Genomic DNA, 22897 nt, shown 5'->3' with positions numbered 1-22897 from the left:
TCATCGAACAGCTATTCTTTGGAAAGCTGTTTGAAGGGACCATCATAGTAACCATGATTTTATGTTCTTAGTATGGTTCCATGAGTCGATATCGAGTAATGGAACATCGATTCATGGAGGGATGACTGTATATATAAAAATGGCCTAAATAAAAATGGTTGGAATTGTTTAAAATTAATCAAGAGTTCTTCGGAATTCGATCTAAGGCTTGTAACAAACACGTACTCTTAGCGAGAAAAAAAAACGGATTCAATTTCATTAAGAGATATGACTTTTTTCAATCTTGATCTTTTTTTAAGTTTGACAGCAAGAACGACTCCTGTTAAAATATTTTTTTTCATGACAACATTTTACACTGGAATTTCTCAGATGACGTTTGGATAGACACCACGGTACAATCGTTTAAATCGTCAGACTTCGCTAATCAAAACAGCTTAGGAAACTTAGTGTTCAGTGTTGTGAAAAACTAAAACTCACACTAACTCTTCATTTAAGCTAAGTAAATTGATTCTGAATGTTTCAACTTAGGGTGGACACGAAAAATCAGTTACTTTGGTCTAACTTTTTTGTTTTCAGTTTTACGTGGATGTGATCTTCAGAAGAGTTGTAGAGGAGAATTTTAAGTTTTTAAGTGAATTTTCTCAATTTACAAATAAGACCGTCTCACAATGTTTGCAGCAAAAGTGACATAAAGTATGGCCTTTCGAATGCCGCTAAAAGAAACATTTTATGGAATAAACTACATTTTCACAGTTTTTTGCAATATTCAGAAAAAATGTGTATCATTAATTCTTCTACAACTCTTCTGAAGACCACATTCACGTAAAACTAAAAACAAAAACAGTTAGACCAAAATAACCGATTTTTCGGGTCCATCCTAAAACCTCAGAATCAATTTACTAAGCTCAAATGAAGAGTTAGATCAAAAGTGTCTTCGACAAAGTTGTTCAAAATAACATTTTCTAAAAGTTTGCAAAAGAGGGGAGCCTTAAATTTCGTCAAACAAAAAAATTTGAGTCAATAAGGGCCTATTCAACTGTTTTCTTAGAAGATGCCAAATTCAATTACAAGTAACTTCTCTGAAGACGTCGAACGTCTAACATTGATGAGAAATAATACTTTTTTCCTGCTAAATTGATCGGTGTTCAGACAGACTGGACCAAGTGCTTTTTGATGATTCCAGAAAAAGATGCCCCACACAGCTAAAAAAATGTTGTAAATTTAAGTTTATTGCCATGCACATATTTGGGGCATCAATATAAACCTAAATTTCAACGACCAATCCATTATTTTTCAATCGATTTCATTTTAAATTTACACGATCATGTAATATTCAAGCATCTTTAGTTTGGGTTTTACGAGTTTTTGACGGGTTTTATGACCAAATCATTTTTGCTGACTTGAGTGGTTTTGTATGAAAATCTAAAGCGTGGCAATTGTGAACTCTATCGTAACTCTATTTCACGGGAGTGTGAGTCTCTCAGCACTGTTGATGTTTCAGATTTTTATTGAAATGTTCTGAAAATTATAATCTCGTGATTGGATAAATCACTCAATACTCTATGTTAATATTCAAGTAATGTCTGACGTGTTTAAGCAGAACAAGCATTTCAGATTTCGTCCTCATTTGATTTTGAAGCATGATCAAAGCAAGCGGAGAAAAACATCCTATCTGTATCGGTCCATGATCGGCTATCTATCGCAAGTTGTAATAAGCTTAAAAAGTAGCAGCAGCGTTCGAGAACCTTAAACACAGAGCGATAATAAAACCCGTTTTTCACGCTTATTTATCATTGGGGGTAAGTGCTTTAGTTTACTGGCATAATAAGCAATCCCCGGCATAATAGCAATAGTGCCCCAAAGTTGGGAGTTTGTTTTGATGGGTTTATTCATGCACTGTTATCCCTCCGATCAAATCAGAGCTGTAGCAGTAGACAATAAACAGACTTTCATGATGTGTTGCGGATCATGATTGTTACAGAGAGCGATAAGTGAGAGATACTCTCAATTTTCTCAGAATTCAAACCCTGAAGTGGAATATTGTGAAAATTAATGTAATTGAATTTGCTTGCGTCTCATTACGTCGACCGATATTATTTTTGTTTTATTGTTGAGCTTGTACACAGAGTGCAAACTTCTCTACGCCTCAAGATTTCGTGTGGTTGAATGATGCATGACCCAGAATAAGTACCAGTTTAGTTCATGTTTGTGACAAAAAATGCTCCAATTCCAACTTCAACAGAAAACATCCAACTTGATGTCAGCCTTCGTCAACAGCGTACATAAAATTGCATATACTTCCACCGCTGCTGGTACACTGTATTAATGCAGCAGTAATTTTCGATAGTGCCACCGCGTTTGGCACTGCCACCGATGCCGCCGGAAACATTTGCAACCCTTTTGGCACAGTCAAGTCGGTACTTCCTGCCTGGATGCCGGTGCCTTCAGGTTGGTGGTATGCGATATGCTTTGTTTTGTCATTTCGATACGAAATGAAACGATATGCGGAATTCCCAATAATGATAATATCGGAACGAAACTAAATATGGAAATGTTTCATGTGGATCGATACACAATTCGATATGTTACGGAAATTCTCGAAACGAAGCAAAATTTTTGAGTTTATACCGCGGAATACACTTTTCGCTACTATACGCTATAATTTGCAACGTCTTTCGCACAGTTTGAAAATACGACTATATTCAACATCCACTGTGAACAAATCAAAATCTTATTTTTACAAAACATAGACTTTTCCTTAAAAAACATGAATTAAAGCTTTCCATTATTACAAAAACGATTGTTACAAAAACGTAACGTTACCATGATAAGAATATGTTATTATTAGCATGAAACGAGCTCACCAGTTTGCAATCCATCCTCGACTGAACACAAAAATCGAACCAAAACTTCTGGTTGAAATTTGGTGGGTGTCTTGGATTTATTTTTTTTTCTTCGGAATGCAACTCGATGTTTTGCGAAATTCTGTTTTATTTTGTCTGTTATCGAAAAAATATACCCACCGACTGTTTTTTCCCAATTACACGAATCGAAACAAAAAACTTAAACATAAATTCCTTTTTCTTGGATTCCGTGATATTGATGGTTTTTTTTACATCATCATTCAAATTATCGCATACCCCTAGATTGCACCACACGAGCAGAGGAAACTGCGAGCCATAAGACTGATACTGACGGGAACCATCAGCGGGGAAAAAATAACGAGGAAAACTTCTCAGCTGTGCTTACTGTTTTTATTGCCTTTAGTTAAGTCTGCGCCAGGAATATCTACTGGACCAGGGGAGGAACACGCGCGCGCTCGAAAGGACGCCAGCAGCAGAAGAAATTAATAGCAACTGCGGTTGGCATAAACGAGTGTCGGGTTCTCCCAAAAAGAAATAGACTGCGCCGGAGAGTTACTTGACGACGGAAAAAGTTTTGCTCTGGTGGAGCTTTCATTCTTTTTTTTCGACTGAATCGGAGTTTATGAGTCGTTCGCGCTGGATGGTCCGCGGTGACACCAGCTTGATATAAGCATACATATGCAAAGCAGTAATAACATGTGTTATTTGAAACGTAATGGTTTTCGGGTGACGAACCAGGTTAGGGGTGTTTCGATATAATCTTAATTTCTAGTTTTCTCACATAACTTATGATCTCGCCCTAAAAGCCATTGGTAACCGAGTGCGTAGCTTGTTGTTTTCAAGCAAATTAATGGAACAAAATTAATGCTATCACAACTGGGAGATAGAGGAGGATCTAATCTTCATTGTAGCATTATAAAATAACGTAAAAATCCATTCATATTCTCAGTAACAACAAGCTACACACTTTGTTACCAATGGCTTTTAGGGCGAGATCATAAATTAAGCGAGATTCCATATATGATAGAACTTAGTGCTTTGAACTGAAAAGTTTCATTGAATTATATTAAAAATGCTTTTAACATAATTCAAAGTTTAGATTCACATATTGAAACTCTCCATATATGCTGTTTGGCCTTCATTTTGGCACGACTTTCTTAATAATAATAACGAAATTAATAGAAAAAAAAAATAAATTTTTAAAATATTATGTAAAAGAGGGGGTTGGTATTGGAACTCAGACATTTACCCAACAACTCAATTCACTTTTAATTTCAGTGAAGGTGGTTAATTTCCATGACTACTTTTCAATAGAAATGCTATATGTAAAATCCACCCCAAAAAGTTACCCAACCCGTTATCGTCCAAAGTATCCCAAAGTAGTACTTGAGTCCTGATATTGTTATCAATAGTTATTTTACAATGAAATACACGCGGTTTCAGCATAAACATCAAAGTCTATGGTGAGGATCCAAAAAAAAATCTTGAAAGTATCTCGTCGAAATCTGCCAGCTCCAAAGAATAAATTTTGCATTTTATTAATACAAAATCCATGCTAGCTGATCCTCTAGAAACAGTAAGTGATGTAATTATTTACCAAGGGGGAGAAAATTTAAGCTTACTGGAAAGGACTCACAATAAAAAAATTGAAAGATCAACTTTGATAATACATAACTCCGTCGTTTTCTAAGCGATTTTAAAAATATTTGTAGCAATGCTATCAGCCACTATTTATGACCAATATCTACTTAAATTCAAAGATAGTATACCTAAAGTTACTAAACTAATGATACTTTCAAGTTTTATCTGATACGGATTTGTGGCACAAACTACACAATGTAACAATATTAATATAATATATAATATTATAAATTATGGTATTCTTGACAAAGCATAACTTTCAGAATCCCAATCAACATGTTCTGGTTAATGTATATATATTAGACTACACTTAAAATTTGTTTTACTAAACAAATCATGAAAACCCCTCTTTTCAAACTGTTCTCCCGCAATTCTAAATCCGACCCGGTAATATGTAGTTTTTTCTACATGAATTTGCAGCGAACATGCTAGGGCAGAAATAGAAATTTTTGATTACCTCCAAAATATTTTTTCAATCGAAAACTACGGAAAACTTTATTTTTTACAACTGTTTGCCCATAAATCAATATTTAGTGCAATAACTGGTGTTTTTTTTTTGGCTGAATAAAGACTGCTGAAGTTTATTAGATATGCTTGCGCAGAAAAATTAATTTTTGATTACATTTCAAATTTATTTCAGTTTTCATACTATGAAAATGCATTTTTTTTTTCATTATTTGCCAATAAATCGAAATTTAAAGCGATGACTGTTATGATTCTATAATAAAATTTATGGCTAAAAACAAACAAAAATTTTATTACGGAGATGTTGTGAATATGTTTAGGCCAAATCGAAATTTTTGATTGCATTCAAAATCTGTTTCACTACAAAAAATCCATTCTAAACTTTTTGCCTAAAAATAAAAAAATAAAACAAACACATGTTAATTTTTAGCATGTATCAGCTTGTGGAATTTCAGTGAATTATTATGTGTAGGAAAGATTATTTTGCTTATACTCAAATTTATTTGAATAGATAAACAAAATCAATATATTAACCTTTCAGTCGTCGCGTGGTTTGTCACTGTCAAAATCACCACGCTGATGCTGTGTACCACTAGCGAGGTTTTTCCACCAGTGTTGTACAAAATACAACAGCGCGACGACTGACGTGTTAATAACTGTTTTTTTTAATCATAGCCTAATGCGATGACTTTTGAATTTGTTTGTTTCTGTCCAAACATGATCATTGGTCTCATGCAATTAAATTTAAGTGGAAAAAATAACATGGCATCGCTTTTAGTTTTGATTTTCAGTAAAAAAAAATCAATGGGATGTTTCCTAGTTGTATAGGTAAAATAAATTTTGAGTGTAATTAGAAATTTCTATAGCTGCTTAAATATGTTCACTGTATATAGGTACAAAACACTTTAATGCCAAAAAACAACATGTAATTGTTCTGCACTTTGATTTACAGGTTAAAACCTTGAGTAGTTAAGAAGCTAAAAATATGTTTAGTGTAAACAAAAGGTTTTATTTCTGTTCTTACGTGTTGACTAGACTTCTACAATCAATATTCCATCGAAAAAATACAGATTTTCTCCATAAAATTTGGTATATAGGCAAACAGTCTGTAACAAACAAGATTTCAAGTAGTTTTTCAAGTAAAATAAAATTTTAGTATTTTCTAAAATTTTTGTTCAAACACATTCACTAGACACCTTTGTGTCGAAAATTAAATGTCGTCGCTTTAAATTCAAATTTACTTTCACATAGTTTTGAATTCTTGAGTGTTCTGAAATTTTCGTTTCACATTAAACATGTTCACCGAACTTCTACAAGCAAATAAATGCCGAAAAATATATGCCATCGCTTTGAATTTTGATTTCCAAAATGCTAGGATGTGCCTATTGCCAAATAACTTTGGGTGGTAAACGGCTGGGCATGGCGTACTATTGGTACCTCGCGTACCTGAAGGAATAAAATAGACTTCTCTGTGCGGTCCTTAGCCTCTTGCCCAGCAACTCCTATGCCTACCTCCTCGCGGTACTGGCCGGGGTACGAGTAACCTTAAGAAAGATCGGGTAGCCAACCCCGGTGGGAACTTTGGTCGTATGCTGGCAGGGAAGGGGGGGTTGGCTTTTGCTTCTGCAAACCTTGAGCGTCTGTACTTCATGTTAGGAGCGGCTCACAACAGCGTCTGTTCCCCATTTCAGGGCGGCTGATCATCGTCCGAGTGCCAGAGAAGGACTCTAAGCTAAACTGTGCACTATGGTCCTCCGAACATTTACTTCCAGCACAGCCTTCCATACCGATACACCTGGAGATCACCACAGCAGACAGAATCACAAATCGACCACGTTCTTATTGATGGACGGCACTTCTCCGACATTATCGACGTCAGGACCTATCGTGGCGCTAACATCGACTCTCTCACTATTTGGTGATGGTCAAACTGCGCCCAAAACTCTCCGTCGTTAATAACGTATGGTACCGACGGCCGCCCCCGTACGACCTAAAGCGGCTTAAGCAACCGGATATCGCTGTTGCATACGCACCTCGAGTCTGCATTACCGGAGAAGGGTGAGCTGGATGAAGCCCCTCTTAAGGACTGTTGGAGAATAGTGAAGGCAGTCATGAACGGAGTCGACGCAGTCATGGACGGAGTCGACGGAACGATTGGTTCGACGAGGAATGTAGGCAGATTCTGGAGGAGAAGAATGCAGCGTGGGTGGTCATGCTGCAGCAAGTGACCCGGCAGAACGTAAAGCGTTATAGATGGAAACGGCAACAGCAGACCCGCCACTTTCGGGAGAAACTCCACCTGGAGGAGACGGAGTGCGAGGAACACGTAATTTCTATTAGAAGCTCAACGCATCCCGCAACGGCTTCGTACCGCAAGCCGAGATGTGCAGGGGTAAGGATGAGAGCATTTTGACGTACGAGCGTGAGGTGTTCGAAAGGTGGAAGCAGCACTTCGACGAACATCTGAATGGCGCTGAGAGCACAGGCAATGAAGGACGGGACAACGGAGGAAATGCCTTCATCAGTACTGAGGACGATGGAAACCAACCAGCCCCAACTTTGAAGGAGGGTAAAGAATGCTATTCACCAGCTCAAGAACAAGTAGTACATGCTAGTTGGTGGGGCCGAGCGTGACAGGGCTCGCCTAGGTAACAGTGTTACGATAGACAGGGATACGTTTGAGGTGGTCGACGAGATTGTCTACCTTCGATCCTTGCTGACGTTAGCCGTGAAATACGGAGGCGCACCATCGGTTTAGGGACAAAATGTCGAAAGACAAAACGTCGAATCCCAAAACGTCGAATGCCAAAACGTCGAATCCCAAAACGTCGAAAGGGACAAAACGTCGAAGGGACAAAACGTCGAAAGCAGTAATTTTTCTAGCGAAGGTATTTGGATAAATAGTGTTGCTAAGGAAAAAATGGTTGCGATGCGAACGGTGTTGGAAACAGAAAAATTTGCAATTTTCATCACAGTAAGCATAGAAAAAATTTTCAGAAAAATGTCACTCTTACATCCATTTCTGGCGAGGAAAGAAGCACCTTAGGAAGCTAATTGAAATTGAAGTCCAATATATGCAGAACTGATCAAACTAGCCAATCTTTATGTTGGGGAATATAGGTTCGTGGCTTATACATTCAGCAATGCATTCCGCAGATCCCTAAGTTGTGTGAAAGATCGCGTTTCTTTTCTTCCCCAACTCTTCTTTTACAGGCACCATAACTTCCGTAAATCCTAGTTCTCTCCTTCCGATAATAATGTCTACCAGTCACATCCAATTAAACCACATTATTTCAGTGAAACCTCGCGCGCGAATATTGCCTTTTTTATTGCATGCATATAGATTGATCACTGAATAATCTATTAGTGTTGTACAAACTGATCAGTTTCGCCTCCCTTTGTGTTCCGAGAATAACATTGTTGCAGTAGTGTTTGTAGTTTATGTTATTTAGGTCAACAAACGCTAACAGTTTGTATAGAGTGGCATGATATTACTGACCTTGATCATTGCAAATCCTTAATGTCATTTGAATGTATAACTAATTCAATGTGATGTGAGCTAACTACTGACAACTAAGACGTGATTTTTGGCAAAAAGTAAATTCTTTATTCTTTAACAACTTACTCATTCTTTCCTTGAATAATTACACTTTAATTGAATAATTACACTTAAATCGAATGATTGATGTTCTTTTCAGAAACAGATATTCAAAATCACATATGTAGATATCAGTATCTCTTGCAAATTTCCAATATGTAACATAGAATGGAGTACCAAACATCGATTTATTTTATGTGTAGAGAATTTATATAGTTGATCATTTAAAACAAAAGTACTGAATAGTTAAAACGATACATGTATCGTCGAGTAAGTGATAACCGATTTAAGTAGGATACCATTAAATTCCAACTGAAGGTTTTTGATAGTTTCACTTCAAAACATGTGTTTGACTACAATAAGCACTTTGATGAAAGTGTTTTGAAACCTGAAAATTAAAAAAAAAACAAATATTTTAAACAATTCCAACATGTTTTAGCAATTTCCAATTTGAGTTTTTACTACCCTTTCCAAGATCAACTAAAAATAACGGAATCAAGAAAATATATATAAAAATATAGGAAAATATAATCTTCACTGTCTGAATTTTTAAAAACATTATTTAGTATTTGCATTTCACGTTAAGTTCTGAACGATTTTCTTCTTATTTCCTCAATTTAAATCAAATAAGTTGAAGTTTTACCACATATTCCCATTTTTTTCTTTTCGACGTTTTGTCCCTTCAACGATTCATCCTTTCGACGTTTTGGCATTCGACATTTTGGTATTCGACATTTTGTCTTTCGACGTTTTGTCCTTTCGACGTTTTGTACTTTCGACGTTTTGGCATTCGACATTTTGTCTTTCGACGTTTTGTCACCCAACCAAATGTACCATGTACAAAACGCTCAAAAGGCCGGTAGTCCTCTACGGGCATAAATCGCGAACGATGCTCGAGAAGGACCTGCAAGCACCTGGAGTCTTCGAACGTCGGGTGCTTTGGACGATCTTCGGTGGTGTGCAGGAAAACGGTGTGTGGTGGCGAAGGATGAAATACGAGCTACGAGCGCCCAACTATACGGCGAATCCAGTATCCAGAAGGTGGCCAAAGCTGGAAGGGTACGATGGGCCGGACATGTTGCAAGAATGCTGGACATCAACCCTGTAAAGATGGTTTTCGCTTCGGATCCGGTTGGTACAAGAAAGCGTGGAGCGCAACGAGCTAGGTGGGCGGATCAAGTACGTATCGATTTGGCAAGCGTGGGGCAGAACCGAGGATTTTGTTTGAGGAAGGTTCAATGTTATCTGTTTCGATGTTAACTAAATAAATGAATGAATGAATGACCTTTTCATGATTCTTATTCGTGACGCTTTCTCACTTTCGCCTCATATTCCGGACAAGTGTTCGGAAGTGATTCGAATTCTGGACAGTAAATGAAAATCATAATGAGAAAACTCGAATAATTAATTGAATTCATTTAGCTACTAGTGAGACGTGCACTTAGTGGAGTTACTAGAATGATGTGACTTAGTGCAGTCTTATGAGTTAAATTGTTGTCATTGTTAGATAAACATGATGAGGTTTTAATTATAGGTTTTAATGTACACTTCACATTTCCTTCAAAATACAATTTATTATCAACAAACTAGACCGACAAATAAGTAATAACAGAAGAACTTATAGGCATCTACAAAGCATTTTGATGTGTTTTTAACAGTAAACACCGTTTATCTCTATTTAAAGCTTTATTAAATCGGTTATGAGTTTTTGCACCTCTAATAAAACTATAATAAACAGCTACGATCAGAAAACATTGAAATTGTTACTTGATCATTCTACCTTATCTAAACTTTTCTTCTGAAATATCTAGCTAATAGCAGCAAGCAGCAGATCCACGTGGGCCTAGATAGCCGTAGCGGTAAACACGCAGCTATTCAGCAAGACGAGGCTGAGGGTCGTGGTTTTAAATCCCACCGGTTGATGATCTTTTCCGATTCGAAATGTTCTCTACTTTTCACATCATAGAGTATCTTCGTATCTGCTCGTGCAAAATATAGGTACATATGCAAAAATTGTCAATTGGCAAAAAAATCTCTTAATTGATAACTCATAAGAAAACTAAGCTGAGTAGCGGGTTCTGTCCTAGTTTGGACGTTATGTCAGAGAGAAAAAGAAATTCCATTCTTGATTCCAGTTCCAGTGGAAACAATAATTTTGATCAATAAAACTGATAATCCTCCAATCATATGTTGATTCGAATTATTTTCGTAAATTCGTATTCAACCCCGAAGGAGCAATGAGGCAATGACGAACATTTCTTCAAGGTTAAATTTCAATTCGGCTATGTTTGTTGTCCATGTCGGCACGTGTTTCAGAAACAATGAGTTCGTTTCAATGATTCTAGACGATTCCGTTGTTTATAATCTACCAAGAACAATGAACGATTTTTAGCTCGATATGAGGTTATCGACAGCTTGAATTTGTTGAAAATGAATGGCAAGCATGTTTTGAAGCAAATTTGATGTGCTCATAGGTTATTCTTCCTCCATATGTTTTACTCAAATACGTTTGAGTGCTTGAAAACTATTCCAAAGTTGCCCTGTACTACAGTATCTCCAAATAAATTAAGTTTCGTGCGATCAGAACACTTGTTCATACAGGTTTTATATTGGTTGATCGATTGCCAAATTCTATATTACTGAGCCAGTCGATATGGTTCGGCGTCATTTAAGGATAAATTGTGACCTCGAACGCGCACCTATCCTTCGTTCGTAAGAAAATGTATTACTCAAAATTATTCTTACTCGTCGCTCTTTCGAGCTTCGGGGGAGTTTTCGGAGGACTTTTCGATATCTTGAGCACTACTACGGATTATAATCTGGCATTTGCCATGGATACCCTATTCGGGCTTGTGATTAACACTACAGAGTTCTGGATCAAAGGAAACAATACCGATCCCATTGAGGTTAATGTGAAGCTGATGTGCGGTAATCGGTAAGTTAGTGTAGTTTTCTGATTTCAAACGAAATTAACGTCTTGCATTACTAGAAACACAGCCAGCCTGTCCAGAACCGTTATAAATGACGGTAACCTGAAGGCGAAGATCGACACCTCTAAACCGATTGTTTTCATCACGCATGGTTGGGTAGATAATGGAAACCGCTTCTGGATTAAAGAGCTTAAGGATGATTACCTCAAATATTTCGACACGAACGTTTGCGTCGTAGATTGGGGCAACTTGGCCATCGTTGGCTACATGATCGCAGTTAAGAACACCTTCGACGTTGGTCAATACGTGGCACAGTTCATAACGTACCTTAGCAATCAGGGTATTCCATTGAGTAAAGTTACGCTCGTTGGTCACAGTTTGGGAGCGCAAATCAGTGGACACATTGGTCACAATTTGGGTGGTCAAGTAGGTGCAATTTATGGATTAGATCCTGCTGGACCTCTGTTTACGATGCCCTTCGATGTGGGAACCTCAAAGCGGTTGGACAAATCGGATGCCAAGTACGTACAGACGATCGTTACCTCGAAATGTACCACCGGGGTTTGCGCTGGAGATGGCCATGAAAATTTCTACCCTAATGGAGGATGGGTGCCCCAAGTTAACTGTGGCATACCGCTGCTGTCTAACGCCGAGAGCCCGGAACTGATCAGCTGCAGTCACTCACACTCGATTACGCTGTTCCGAATGGCGCTCAATCCGAAAAATGTTTTCACCGGAAAAGCTTGTGTGGATTACTTTTCCTACTATGCTTTGATGTGTTTATTTAGCTCGACCACAAAAATGGGTGTTTATTCAAGCCGTATTGGAGGTAATTTCCATGTGAAAACATCCGCATTTACACCTTTCACATAAATAAGTTTAGGAGAACAGAAAAAGGTCATTTGACGTATTTCATCGATTCGGTTTGATATATTCTGTAAATAAATTGACAGCGGCAAAATGTAGTATAGAATTTGTATCAATAATTAGCAATATGATAGGCAAAAACAGAAAAAAATTATCCGTAGCCTGTATATATCAATATACGTCCTGACTACTTACCACGGTCATTGGCGTAGTAGGGATTTTTTTCTGGAGGGGTCCGAGGGCCCGGCATGTTCTGATGGCACGAATGTAGTAATAATCACAATAATCGTGGATTTCGCGAGTCACTTAGTTTTCGTTGATTTTTAGTCATTTTACTTCTCATGATTTCCTCGGATCTATGATTATTTTATTTTAAATCGCTTTGCCCACTTAGGGCCTATTTCTTCACCTTCGCTTAAGCCGTAAACCACGTTTACTCATATTATTAAACTAGGTTTAAGGCCTAAGCGGTGTGAAGAAATCGACCCTTAGTAGTCTTCGTAAATTTTATTTTTGTTTAAGAGTTTTAAACCTCTAACAGTTTTTTTTTTTCGAAAATTCCTTTAATTCCTTTCACTGTTGCAATTATTTCATCCGTAACGTCTTCCATGATTTTATACAGAACCTTTTATGTATTTTATGGGATTCCTTCTTGAATTTATGCTGAAAATTTTCAGAAATTTAAACAGTGATGCTTTCAGGAGCGCCTCTATTATTCCCGCCACTTCCCGCAAACCTCAGGCAGATTTCTCCAATAATTTACGAGTTTCATGATGTTTTCAGAACCAGCTCCTAATACCCATCCTAGAATTCATCCACAAATTACTTTAGTGATTCCTGCTAGAATTTATTCTGAGAAGCTTCTATGAGATTTCTATGGTTTATTTTGCCAGAAATTTCTAAAAATTTATCTAGAAATTTCATTATACATATATTGCACCATTATATTCCTCTCCAAAATGATCCATTATTATCTTTCAATTCAGAGATTGCTTCATTGCTATCTTGCTTCAAGCAGTATTGAAAATATTATTGTATTTTAAATAAATTTCTCAAAGCAGCATTGACGATATACCTTAGAGAATTTATGGCGAAATCGAATTTGATTTTCTTGAGCAGGCATTATTTTCGACACAATTACTGGCGGAAATTAGACAAAATGTCAACAGTTTTTGTGATGATGATCCGAGCAATTTCATGTTTCTGGTTCTTCAATTTTTGAAACATAAGTATTTACAAAAAATAAGAATGCTTTAAATCTCCCGCGAATTGGTATAAGTAATCTGATTTGATTTTCTTGCGATAGCATAAAGTATTCCTTTATGGATTTTGCTTGTGTTGTCATATGGAGTGTCTCTCTAAGATGTTCTATCAAATATTTCTTCAATCGTAACATCTAAAATTACTATAAGGTATACGTCAGTAATTACTTGATGAATTCTGGGTATGGAGTATAATCGTATCTGCCACACGATATTCGAATGGTAAAATGGCAACTTTGAGCCCTCAGTTAATAACTGTCGAAGTGCTCATTGAACACTAAGCTGAGAAGCAGGCTCTGTTTTAGTGAGGACGTAGAGGTTTAATCGATATTCTATTTGGAAAAAAAAAATCATAATTTATGTTTCGCTTTTGACTGCATTCAATAATTCGATATAAGGTGCCATATTTATTTGCAAAAAAAAAAAAATTGTAGAGGGGACAAGCCTGTGTAGTGGTTAGAACACACGCTTCTCATGCTGATAATTGGATTATCCCATACTCGAGATATTCACTTATGACGTTTGACATAAAGTCGTTTGGCATAAGGTCGTTTGGCATAATAAGTGATTTGAAATGAGCAGATTCAAACTCAATAAATCATATATAATTTGTGATTTCTTCTGCACCTTTGCAAAATGACAAACTGTTTTTTTCCTTCAATATTAGCATTTTATTAAGATTGAAACCACCGACCACATAGCAAAAATTTCTGACTAGTTCTCAGCAGACTAGAGCACAAAGCAGTGATAACAAATGCTGAAAGCAATAGGTTGGGTTTACATCTTAATGTTTTAACCTAAGCAAACTAAAAAAAATCTTAGAAACAGTTGATTAAAATAAGTCGTAGTAGAGTTTATAATTAAACTATGAACAGTGGTTGCTAAAAATTGTTGTAACATCACATTTTCTTGAAAATATGAAATTGGTCGAAGGCAGGTTTATGTATGACCGAAATAATTACGAACAGGTTTTCAATGATCTTAAGAAGGGAACATTTATATGCATAATATTAAAAGCTTTGATTCAAAAACTTATTATTACAGCATTGTTCATAATAGCTTTTATATGGAAGATTTTTTTTTATTTAAAATGTTTAAAGCTTTAATGTCAAAAAATCTTCACAAAACATGCTTTGAACGAACAACACATTTTTAAAAGTAAATATATCTGGCAGAATTTTTGAGAGATCCAATTTAAATTTAAATTTTAGAAGTGTTTATTAGAAGAATTACATATTTTTGTAAATAGGGCAAATTTGTGATTGAAATAATGATTTTTCAAACATTGATACAAGATCCTGTGATTGCAAAAAAATAACTTGTGTTGAAATATTAGCATGTGCCTGGGAGGGAGGCACAGATACTACACACAAAATATTAAACAAAGTTGTTTCAAACTGTAAGATATCTCCAGTTTGCCAACGACAATCAAGGCAGACTTGATGCATATCGCTAGTTTTCTTTTATAGTGTACCTTCGATCTTTCCGGACTAACATGGAAAAAAAGCCACAGTACTCTATGCATTCAATATTAATTTCTATTCAAAAATGTAAAAAAGATGCGTATTTCATTACTTTGTATTCAATCTTAATTAAAGGTGTTATCGTGAAATTACTTTTGAGTACTTTTGAATTGATATTTGTTTGATTTGTGTCACCTTTGATGAAATTCGAAAATATGTTTTGATTAATTACTATTATCATGTTAGTCCAGTGTTTAAGATCCGGGCTCACAGTGACATTTTGTGACAGCAGAATCTCGGCTCACTGTGACGTACATAAATTTCGTATCGGTTTTTCCCTCCCATGGCATGTGCAAGCTGTGATTATTTTAACAGCAATTCTTGACTGCTTGATTCATTAGCAGTAAAATATAAAAATGTAGTAAAAAGCTTCTCAAAATATTGTCTTATAATAGTATGACTAAATAATAGTCTATTTTTCAAAGAAGGCAAACTAATGAAGAACCAAGAGAAGATTGGACGAGAAAAAAAACTGCAACATAAAAACGGCAGAAAAGTAAAAATTGCGTTTAGTATTTTCGAAGTAACTGCAGCAATTCATTTTTATAACTTGGGCATGTTAATGTAGTCATAATTCACCTATTTAAAAAGGAAGTCCAATATCAGCTTCAGAACCAATAACTATCGGAACAATATAGGTCCAAAATACAGCCTATGTTTAAGAGTTTACCTTCTAGTTATTTAAATTGAAATTAATAGCTGTAACAACTTTAATTCTTGTTACATCATACAGTTAACTCTCCCTTACTCGATGTTCCGTATCTCGTTATCGAGTTAGAGAACCTTAGTATAAGTTGATTTTCATGGCTACCTCGATGGTCCCTTGTATCGCATTTGCACTGGTTTTGTGTTCTATAACTCAATGGTCCCTTCAATATCGAGTAAGGGAGAGTTGACTGTATTTCCAAAGAACAACCAATATATGAAAAATGGTAAATTTGTGATAAATATATCAAAGGCGGTTTAGGGACAAAATGTCGCAAGACAAAATGTCGAAAACGTCGAATTTTCAACATATTTTGCCAGAGTTATTTTTTTCACATCGGGGTCGATTACATATGCTGTGAATAACATTCGGCACACTGAACTATTCATTCTTCCGGAAGAGAATCATTCTTCCAAGAAATTTAGTTTTCTTAATGTTTTTACTTTTCGACGTTTTGTCCCTTCGACGTTTTGTCTCTTCGACGTTTTGGTATTCGACGTTTGGTTTTTCGAAGTTTTGGCACCCAACTGTCAAAGGCTTCAGTATCAAAATTTATTCCGATAGCTCAACTCAAAAGAATAATGAATATTTGGAAAACGGGAAAACTCTGAGTGAATAATAATACACTATTCGCAATATTTTTTCCACTGTCGGTAATGAACGAGTTTATTTAAGGGCATGGGATTGTTGGCTAAAGCATCATTTTGTTTTGTACCAATTACAGTTAAGGTGAAACATCTTGGAATCCAAAGATGGCCGGCACAATGGCCGACTTCTCTCCCTATTCACGTTTTTAAAGGCACAAAACTGGAGAAGTAGTTGGCAAACGTTCCTGATCTTCTTATTTTAAGCTTTCTGCTAGTGCACAAAGCCAAAATAAAAAGTTCACTGTTGTTGGATGCTTTCTTCGCGAGATTTGTGCCTTTGAAGTTTCAGTGCAATCTTAAGAGTTGATTCCAAACTGTGTCACCTTAAACCTCCATGAGTCGATGTTCCATTACTCGATATCGACTCATGGAACCATACTAAAAATCAAATTTCATGGTTACTATGATGGTCCCCTCAAACAGCTTTCCATAGCATTGATGTTCCATGACTCGATATTTCTATGAGTCGATGGTCCCTTCAATATCGACTCATGGAGGGTTGACTGTAATTCCATAATAAGCATGAACCAGAGGATTGACACGGTTGTCATCCAGCATACATTCCGGCGCCTCCTCACATCGTTTTTAGTACCCACTTTGTGGTCGATTTGCCTTAACTTGCTCCTGATTTTCGAGTATACGGCTCATGTGCTGCTAGTGCTAGTTGCTGACAATTAAATATATTGCGTTGAATCGTCGTATTTGATGACTTTTACCCTCTTTGCAACATTTTGTTGAATATTTTTCGCCTCAGTGAGGTATCATTGAGGTCTCCTATCCAAAACATCATATGTTTTGTCAGTCCCAAAGAATTAAAACAAAGATACTGGACACCATATTGAATCAATGTTGGGTAGCTAATTATTTACTCATTTAACCCCCCTGGTGAAAACGAATGTCGCCTTAAGTAATGGTTTCAGATTCATTATGCCAAACGAATATTACGCCAAATGACTTTCTACCAAATGACCATTATGTCAAACTACCGTTATGCCAATTTACTTCATATGCCATTATGTCCAATGACCTACCATCGGCTGCGTGGATCGTACCGCTCATATAACTGAGCGATACCCAATGGTTTTATCCACCGTTGTACTAAATTCGAAGAATTTTGACACTAGAAGACTCGATCACGTGAGGATCATACGGGAGCGTGCCCTGCTCAAGTGCACAATTCTTGGACCGAGTGAATTTATTACACCGGTGGATTAGACCATCACCCGACTAATGCAACGGCGCACAAAGATTCCTCTCCATACAAAAGATGGAAAAAATCTTGAATAAGATTTCTCATATTCTAATGAATTCTCCTTACTCTGATAAACCAGATTTTGCACATTTTGGAATTATTTATCTTCATCACATTTTTAACCCATTTAAGGTGATTTTTTTTCATATATCAGAATTCTATGTTATCTACATGTGATATTCACCCCAATTCTTGTTTGCGTTCGAATGCTCTTTTGATCGAAAACCGTTTTGCATTCCCGTTTACACCAGCAAAATCAAGTGGGCCGTGGATACGAACGAATAGGATTCGATCGAAAGTTAGATCCACAGTAAACAAATGTTACCGTACGGTAACAAGTTACACAATTTTGATGTGGGCGGTAGGTCAAGTAATAATTTGTAGTAAGCTAGATAACGATCGTTTCAAATAGAACGGGCGGCTGGGAGAGCAAACAGGGGCCCAGATAGCCGTATCGGTAAACGCGCAGCTATTCAGCATGATCATGCTGAGGGTCGTGGGTTCGAATCCCGCTGGTCGAGGATCTTTTCGTAAAGGAAATTTTCTCGATTCCCAGGGCATAAGAGTATCTTCGTACCTGCCACACGATATACACATGCAAAAATGGTCAATCGGCAAAGAAAGCTCTCAGTTAATAACTGTGGAAGTGCTCATAAGAACACTAACCTGAGAAGCAGGCTTTGTCCCACTTGGGACGTAACGCCAGAAAGAAGAAGAAGAAGGGAGAGCAAACGCTCCAAACGCAATCCTGCGAATGGGTGGCACCGTGAGAATCGCCACTCTTTCAAACGGAGGTGGCAAAACGCAGTACCCACGCCGGAGAAATGAGTGCTAGTGGGGGCTGAACCTCAACAGATCTAGGAGCGAGCAGTTAGAAAGCTACTAGCAAAGAGTAAGCACAGGACCGTTTTTGCGAAGAAGTTTGACCTCGTGTAGAAGGCTAACTACGGTGACCACAACGAGTTGTTCCGGCCCTTATGCGATTATTACGTTCGGGGTGAGGTTTCACCCACTAATCTCGGCGAACGATCGCAACTCTTTTGCTCATCGATTCGGCTCCCGAAGTACCGAGAACGGAGCAAATCGATTTCTCGGCCATCGCCAGATCCGGCCTGGTATCCACGTGGAGACGGGTGCCCTGTCAAGGTCCAGTGGGCGTAGCTGCTGAACGACACCCTAGTCTAGCCCATCTGCGACCGCTGGAACCACCTCATCAATTTGGGGACTCACCAGTCATCAAGCTCTCCGATCTGCGACACATCCAACCTAGCTACCACGAGGAAGCCCAGTGAGCATAGCTACGGCCGATCTAGCAAGGCTCTCAAGATTACAACAACGACCGCTGGATTTCCCTCGCGAATTTAGTGGTTCGCTCCCGCAACTACCAGTTCTTCGACCGGCAATACTACTGGGCGGATCGAAAACAATAACAAGCTGGCCTTGCCGTCGGTAGTTACTCGGTGTACTCTTGTCGGCCGCCCCTCGGCTCCCTCGTATCAACCACCCGTAATGTTCGAACACCCCACTGCCAACCCCAAGTTCTCTCTTCAGCACCATCAACCTCTGCATCCTCTGCCCCTCACCGTCCACCATCTGCTATGATCAATATATATACGTAAGTTGAATTAAAGTTTTTCTCTTAAGACTCCCACATCCGAAGTCTCCCCTACTGAACACGCCTTGGGACCCGGGAGACAGAAGACGGCCTTTGGTGCCCACCCCGGAAGCGGCCGTTGGCTCAAGACCAGCTGTTTGGGGCTTAAGCCAGTCCCCTTCTGGGACTGAACATCTTCTCCCGGGGTCAACTCGTTTCACAAGAATGAGGGTGATTGGCTTCGTCAAGCTATACGGCATTTGAGCCCAGCTAGTGAATGGTTTGAAAATAAAATCAAATAGTATCGTTATATTAGTTTCTTACTAAATGATTTTTAAACAAATAGCGCCCTTAAAGCTTAAACAGGAGTATTTATTACATTCAATAATATATGACCGTACTCAGTATTGTCGCATCCACTCCGGTTAGTCAAACGACAGAAAACCTATGTTGCGCAATATGAGATTAAGAATTACTGAAACTTGACAGAAAAATCTTTAAATTAAGGCTAGTGTGATATGTGTGCGAGTGTGTGCTCACATTCAGAAACTTTCTAAATTCTTTCTTTGTTTTCCACATATATTGTACTAAGGAGCAAAAAATGCAATTACGTTGGTCACGTTTTCCAAAATGCTCTAAAAATTCAATTCCCACTCAATATCCATGAAATTTTGAAAAAAGACTTTTCAATTACTATAAAAAAATACAAAAACATTTTGGAAATAAATAGTAGAAGTAATACTTGTTTTTAATTATGAATCGTGGTTCACGGCTAACCAGCCGAGTGGAAGTTTAACAACTACCGAAAAGCTAAACATTACATATAATTTGCAATTGGATTAGATGGACAAATTGAGTCCATCTAATCCAATTGCAAATTATATGTAATGTTTAGCTTTTCGGTAGTTAGTAGAAGTAAATTTTTCGACTTTTTTACGCCCTCGCATCACTGTTCGACGTACTAAATTTACTCGGTCCGAGAATTGTGAAACTTGAGCGGGGTCAAAACACGAGGAGAGCATACGGATGCGTGCCCCGCTCAAGTTTCACAATTCCCGGACCGAGTGAATTTAGTACATCGGTAGATACATTAATGGCGTTTGGAGAAGCAACGAGCCGCAAATGAAACACAAACAAATGTTCGTATTTTGATGTCTAGAAAAAACCATCGTGCCTTGTGTTTTCGATCGCTGTTCAGCAACACTAATCTAAGCGACTTTTTACGGCGAAGCGACAAACAATCGTGGCGGTCTCGCTGATGTTTCGCTACATGCACTGTTTGATGAGCGCGTCTAAACCATAGCGACGCGATTTCGCGTCGTGTCAGTCAAGATGGTTCCACAAAAGAGTGCTTGCAGCTACACAACAACGAAATTGCGACGATTTTTTGTCGCTGTCGCCGTGAAAAGTCGCGTAGATTTGGGGGAGCCTTCATTGGAACATTTAAGCAATTAGAAGTACCGTCAGACGGGGCTACTTTTGATTCCGGGGGCTACTTTGGACACTCACGTTTTGGATTTATTTCCAGAATAAATATTAATCTGAGCCATTTTGTGTCTTCAGCACTTTTATTAACCAATTTATGTTCAACAATCAGGCATGAATATTTTTGGAACAACGTCAACAATAACAGGATAAACAAGAAAATATATCAAAAAAGTCCAAACAAATATTCACAAGCTACAAAACATTTGCTATGTAAACATTGTATGAATTTTCCACATATCGTGGAAAGTTGTTGGGAACATCACAAAACTATCGAATCGTCATGATTCAAAGAAATTTGTGATAGATTTATGTTGAAAGTTGTTTTTTTAGAAAAATAAATAATCAAATGTCTTAATTTTACGACTCATATTTAATTATAAAGTGTTGGTTCCTATATTTTACAACACAATAAAAAATAAACAAAGGATTAAGAAAAGTAAATAATTGTAAAGCATACATATTTCAACTCGTATAAACAGTAAACTCACAACATAATCTTTAAAAAATATTGTTCAGTCATATTTTACATGAATCTGCTATACAAAGCAATGGCATCCTTCAACTGCTAAAATAAACTCCACTTACGCCATCTCAAAAATATTATAATTTTATTGTTTATGATCTTGTGAATCATTATTCTTATACTTCATGGATTGTATTTGGAATAAAAATTACCTTTAGTTACAGGAAATAATTAGATTTTTCTACATATCGTTCATATAACATTAGGAATCAGAACGAATATTTCTGTACAAAGCTAATTATTCATCGCAGTACTTGGTAGTTACACAATTCGTTTGCATCAACTTGAACAATCAAGCAAAAGTCACTTTTTATTAGCTGACATTTAAAAGGCAGTAAAGTTGACATATCATCATGTAAATTAAGACTTATGAATAGCATGTTTTTGTGAAAAGTATTGTATAGGTATGTGTAGTTTTTTCAAGCTTTACAATTTTCTAAATTAAGTATATCATTGAAAAACATTCGAAAACATCACAATGAACGATAATCAATAGAAACAGTTTGAAATTTATGATGAAAAATCATTTTACTATCAAAACGTATTTATTTCTATAAGTGTCCAGAGTAGCCCCTTTTTTGTCTTGAAGGACACATTTTTTTTCGCTATTCAAGCAACTTTTTTATTTATTGATGGATTTGCTTCATATTTTGCATATTGGTTGCTTACAAATACAACTTAAATATGCACAAGAATTATCGAAATCTATCCATTATTCACAGAGCTACAAATCCTCAAAGTTGAAGAATGTGGAAATAATGTCAAAAGAAGCCCCGTTTGACGGTATGTAGAACGTCTTTCAGAATCAATATAATGATAGAATCATTATAGACAGATAGACAGATTCATGGTTTAGTCCTACCATATGAAAATATGCTTCGATGTGGACGGTTCCGAAGTCTGAACATTATTTGACTCCTTAAAAATAATGTAGCAGCATCCTAACGATATCCTAAAAATTAAAAAAAAAGAGCTACGATTTTTATACGGTTCCGTTTTTGGCAACTGAAATTTTCAACTTAGTTGCCTAAAATGGAATCCCACTGTATAGTAAGGGTTAAAGATATGAAATCGTTTTGCCGAACGATTTACCGATTGCTGTAGTCTGGGGTAAAAATTAATTAAATAAAATAAGAGAAAGGGCTCCAATTTTTGATATTGATGTGTGTGATCGAGTTGAATTGCGCTACGCTATTGGTTATCAATGTCGATGTGCCCTTTTCTAACGTTTGTCCTGAAATATCTCCTTCTTTGTTTGCTTTCGTCACTATAACTTTTTACGTCATAAGTGACTATGTCGGGGATGGGATTCGATCCCAGGTCCTCGGCGTGAGAGGCGAGTGTTCTAACCACTACACCAGGTCCGTCCCCATAATTGAGATTATTTTTAGTGATATGTTTTTCAATTCAATATGCTTGTGAAAATAATTTGAGTGATTTATTATTGTTTATCTTATTCAACCAAAATTTTTATTTTTCAAGGTCCTCTTAATCTCTTCCGCAAAAATGGATGCGAAAATACATATGCGTCGAAGTC

The 22897-nt window shown here is 37.1% G+C and overlaps 2 protein-coding genes across 9 annotated transcripts in view; one reads left to right on the top strand and one right to left on the bottom strand.

Moving 5' to 3' along the window:
* LOC5577895 (Down syndrome cell adhesion molecule-like protein Dscam2) overlaps positions 1–22897 on the bottom strand; it is a 574667-nt gene that overhangs the window by 242531 nt on the left and 309239 nt on the right. The gene's annotated exons all lie outside the window — the stretch shown is intronic.
* Positions 11218–12481, top strand: LOC5568375 (pancreatic lipase-related protein 2). Its single transcript, XM_001657979.2, has 2 exons — positions 11218–11503; positions 11558–12481. The coding sequence occupies exons 1-2, from the start codon at positions 11289–11291 to the stop codon at positions 12369–12371; spliced, it is 1029 nt and encodes a 342-aa protein (XP_001658029.2). The 5' UTR covers positions 11218–11288; the 3' UTR covers positions 12372–12481.

The sequence above is a fragment of the Aedes aegypti genome, chromosome 2, assembly GCF_002204515.2.
Source record: "Aedes aegypti strain LVP_AGWG chromosome 2, AaegL5.0 Primary Assembly, whole genome shotgun sequence".
Taxonomy (NCBI): domain Eukaryota; kingdom Metazoa; phylum Arthropoda; class Insecta; order Diptera; family Culicidae; genus Aedes; species Aedes aegypti.
The sequence above is the reverse complement of the archived record's forward strand: the minus strand, read 5'-3'. Positions and strand labels throughout refer to the sequence as shown.

What these genes read in the sequence shown, in the direction of transcription:
- LOC5568375 (XM_001657979.2), top strand. Translation starts at nt 11,289, where the DNA reads ATGTATTACTCAAAATTATTCTTACTCGTCGCTCTTTCGAGCTTCGGG. An exon ending in AAGCTGATGTGCGGTAATCG is followed by an intron (nt 11,504 to 11,557) that starts GTAAGTTAGTGT and finishes TTGCATTACTAG; the next exon opens with AAACACAGCCAGCCTGTCCA.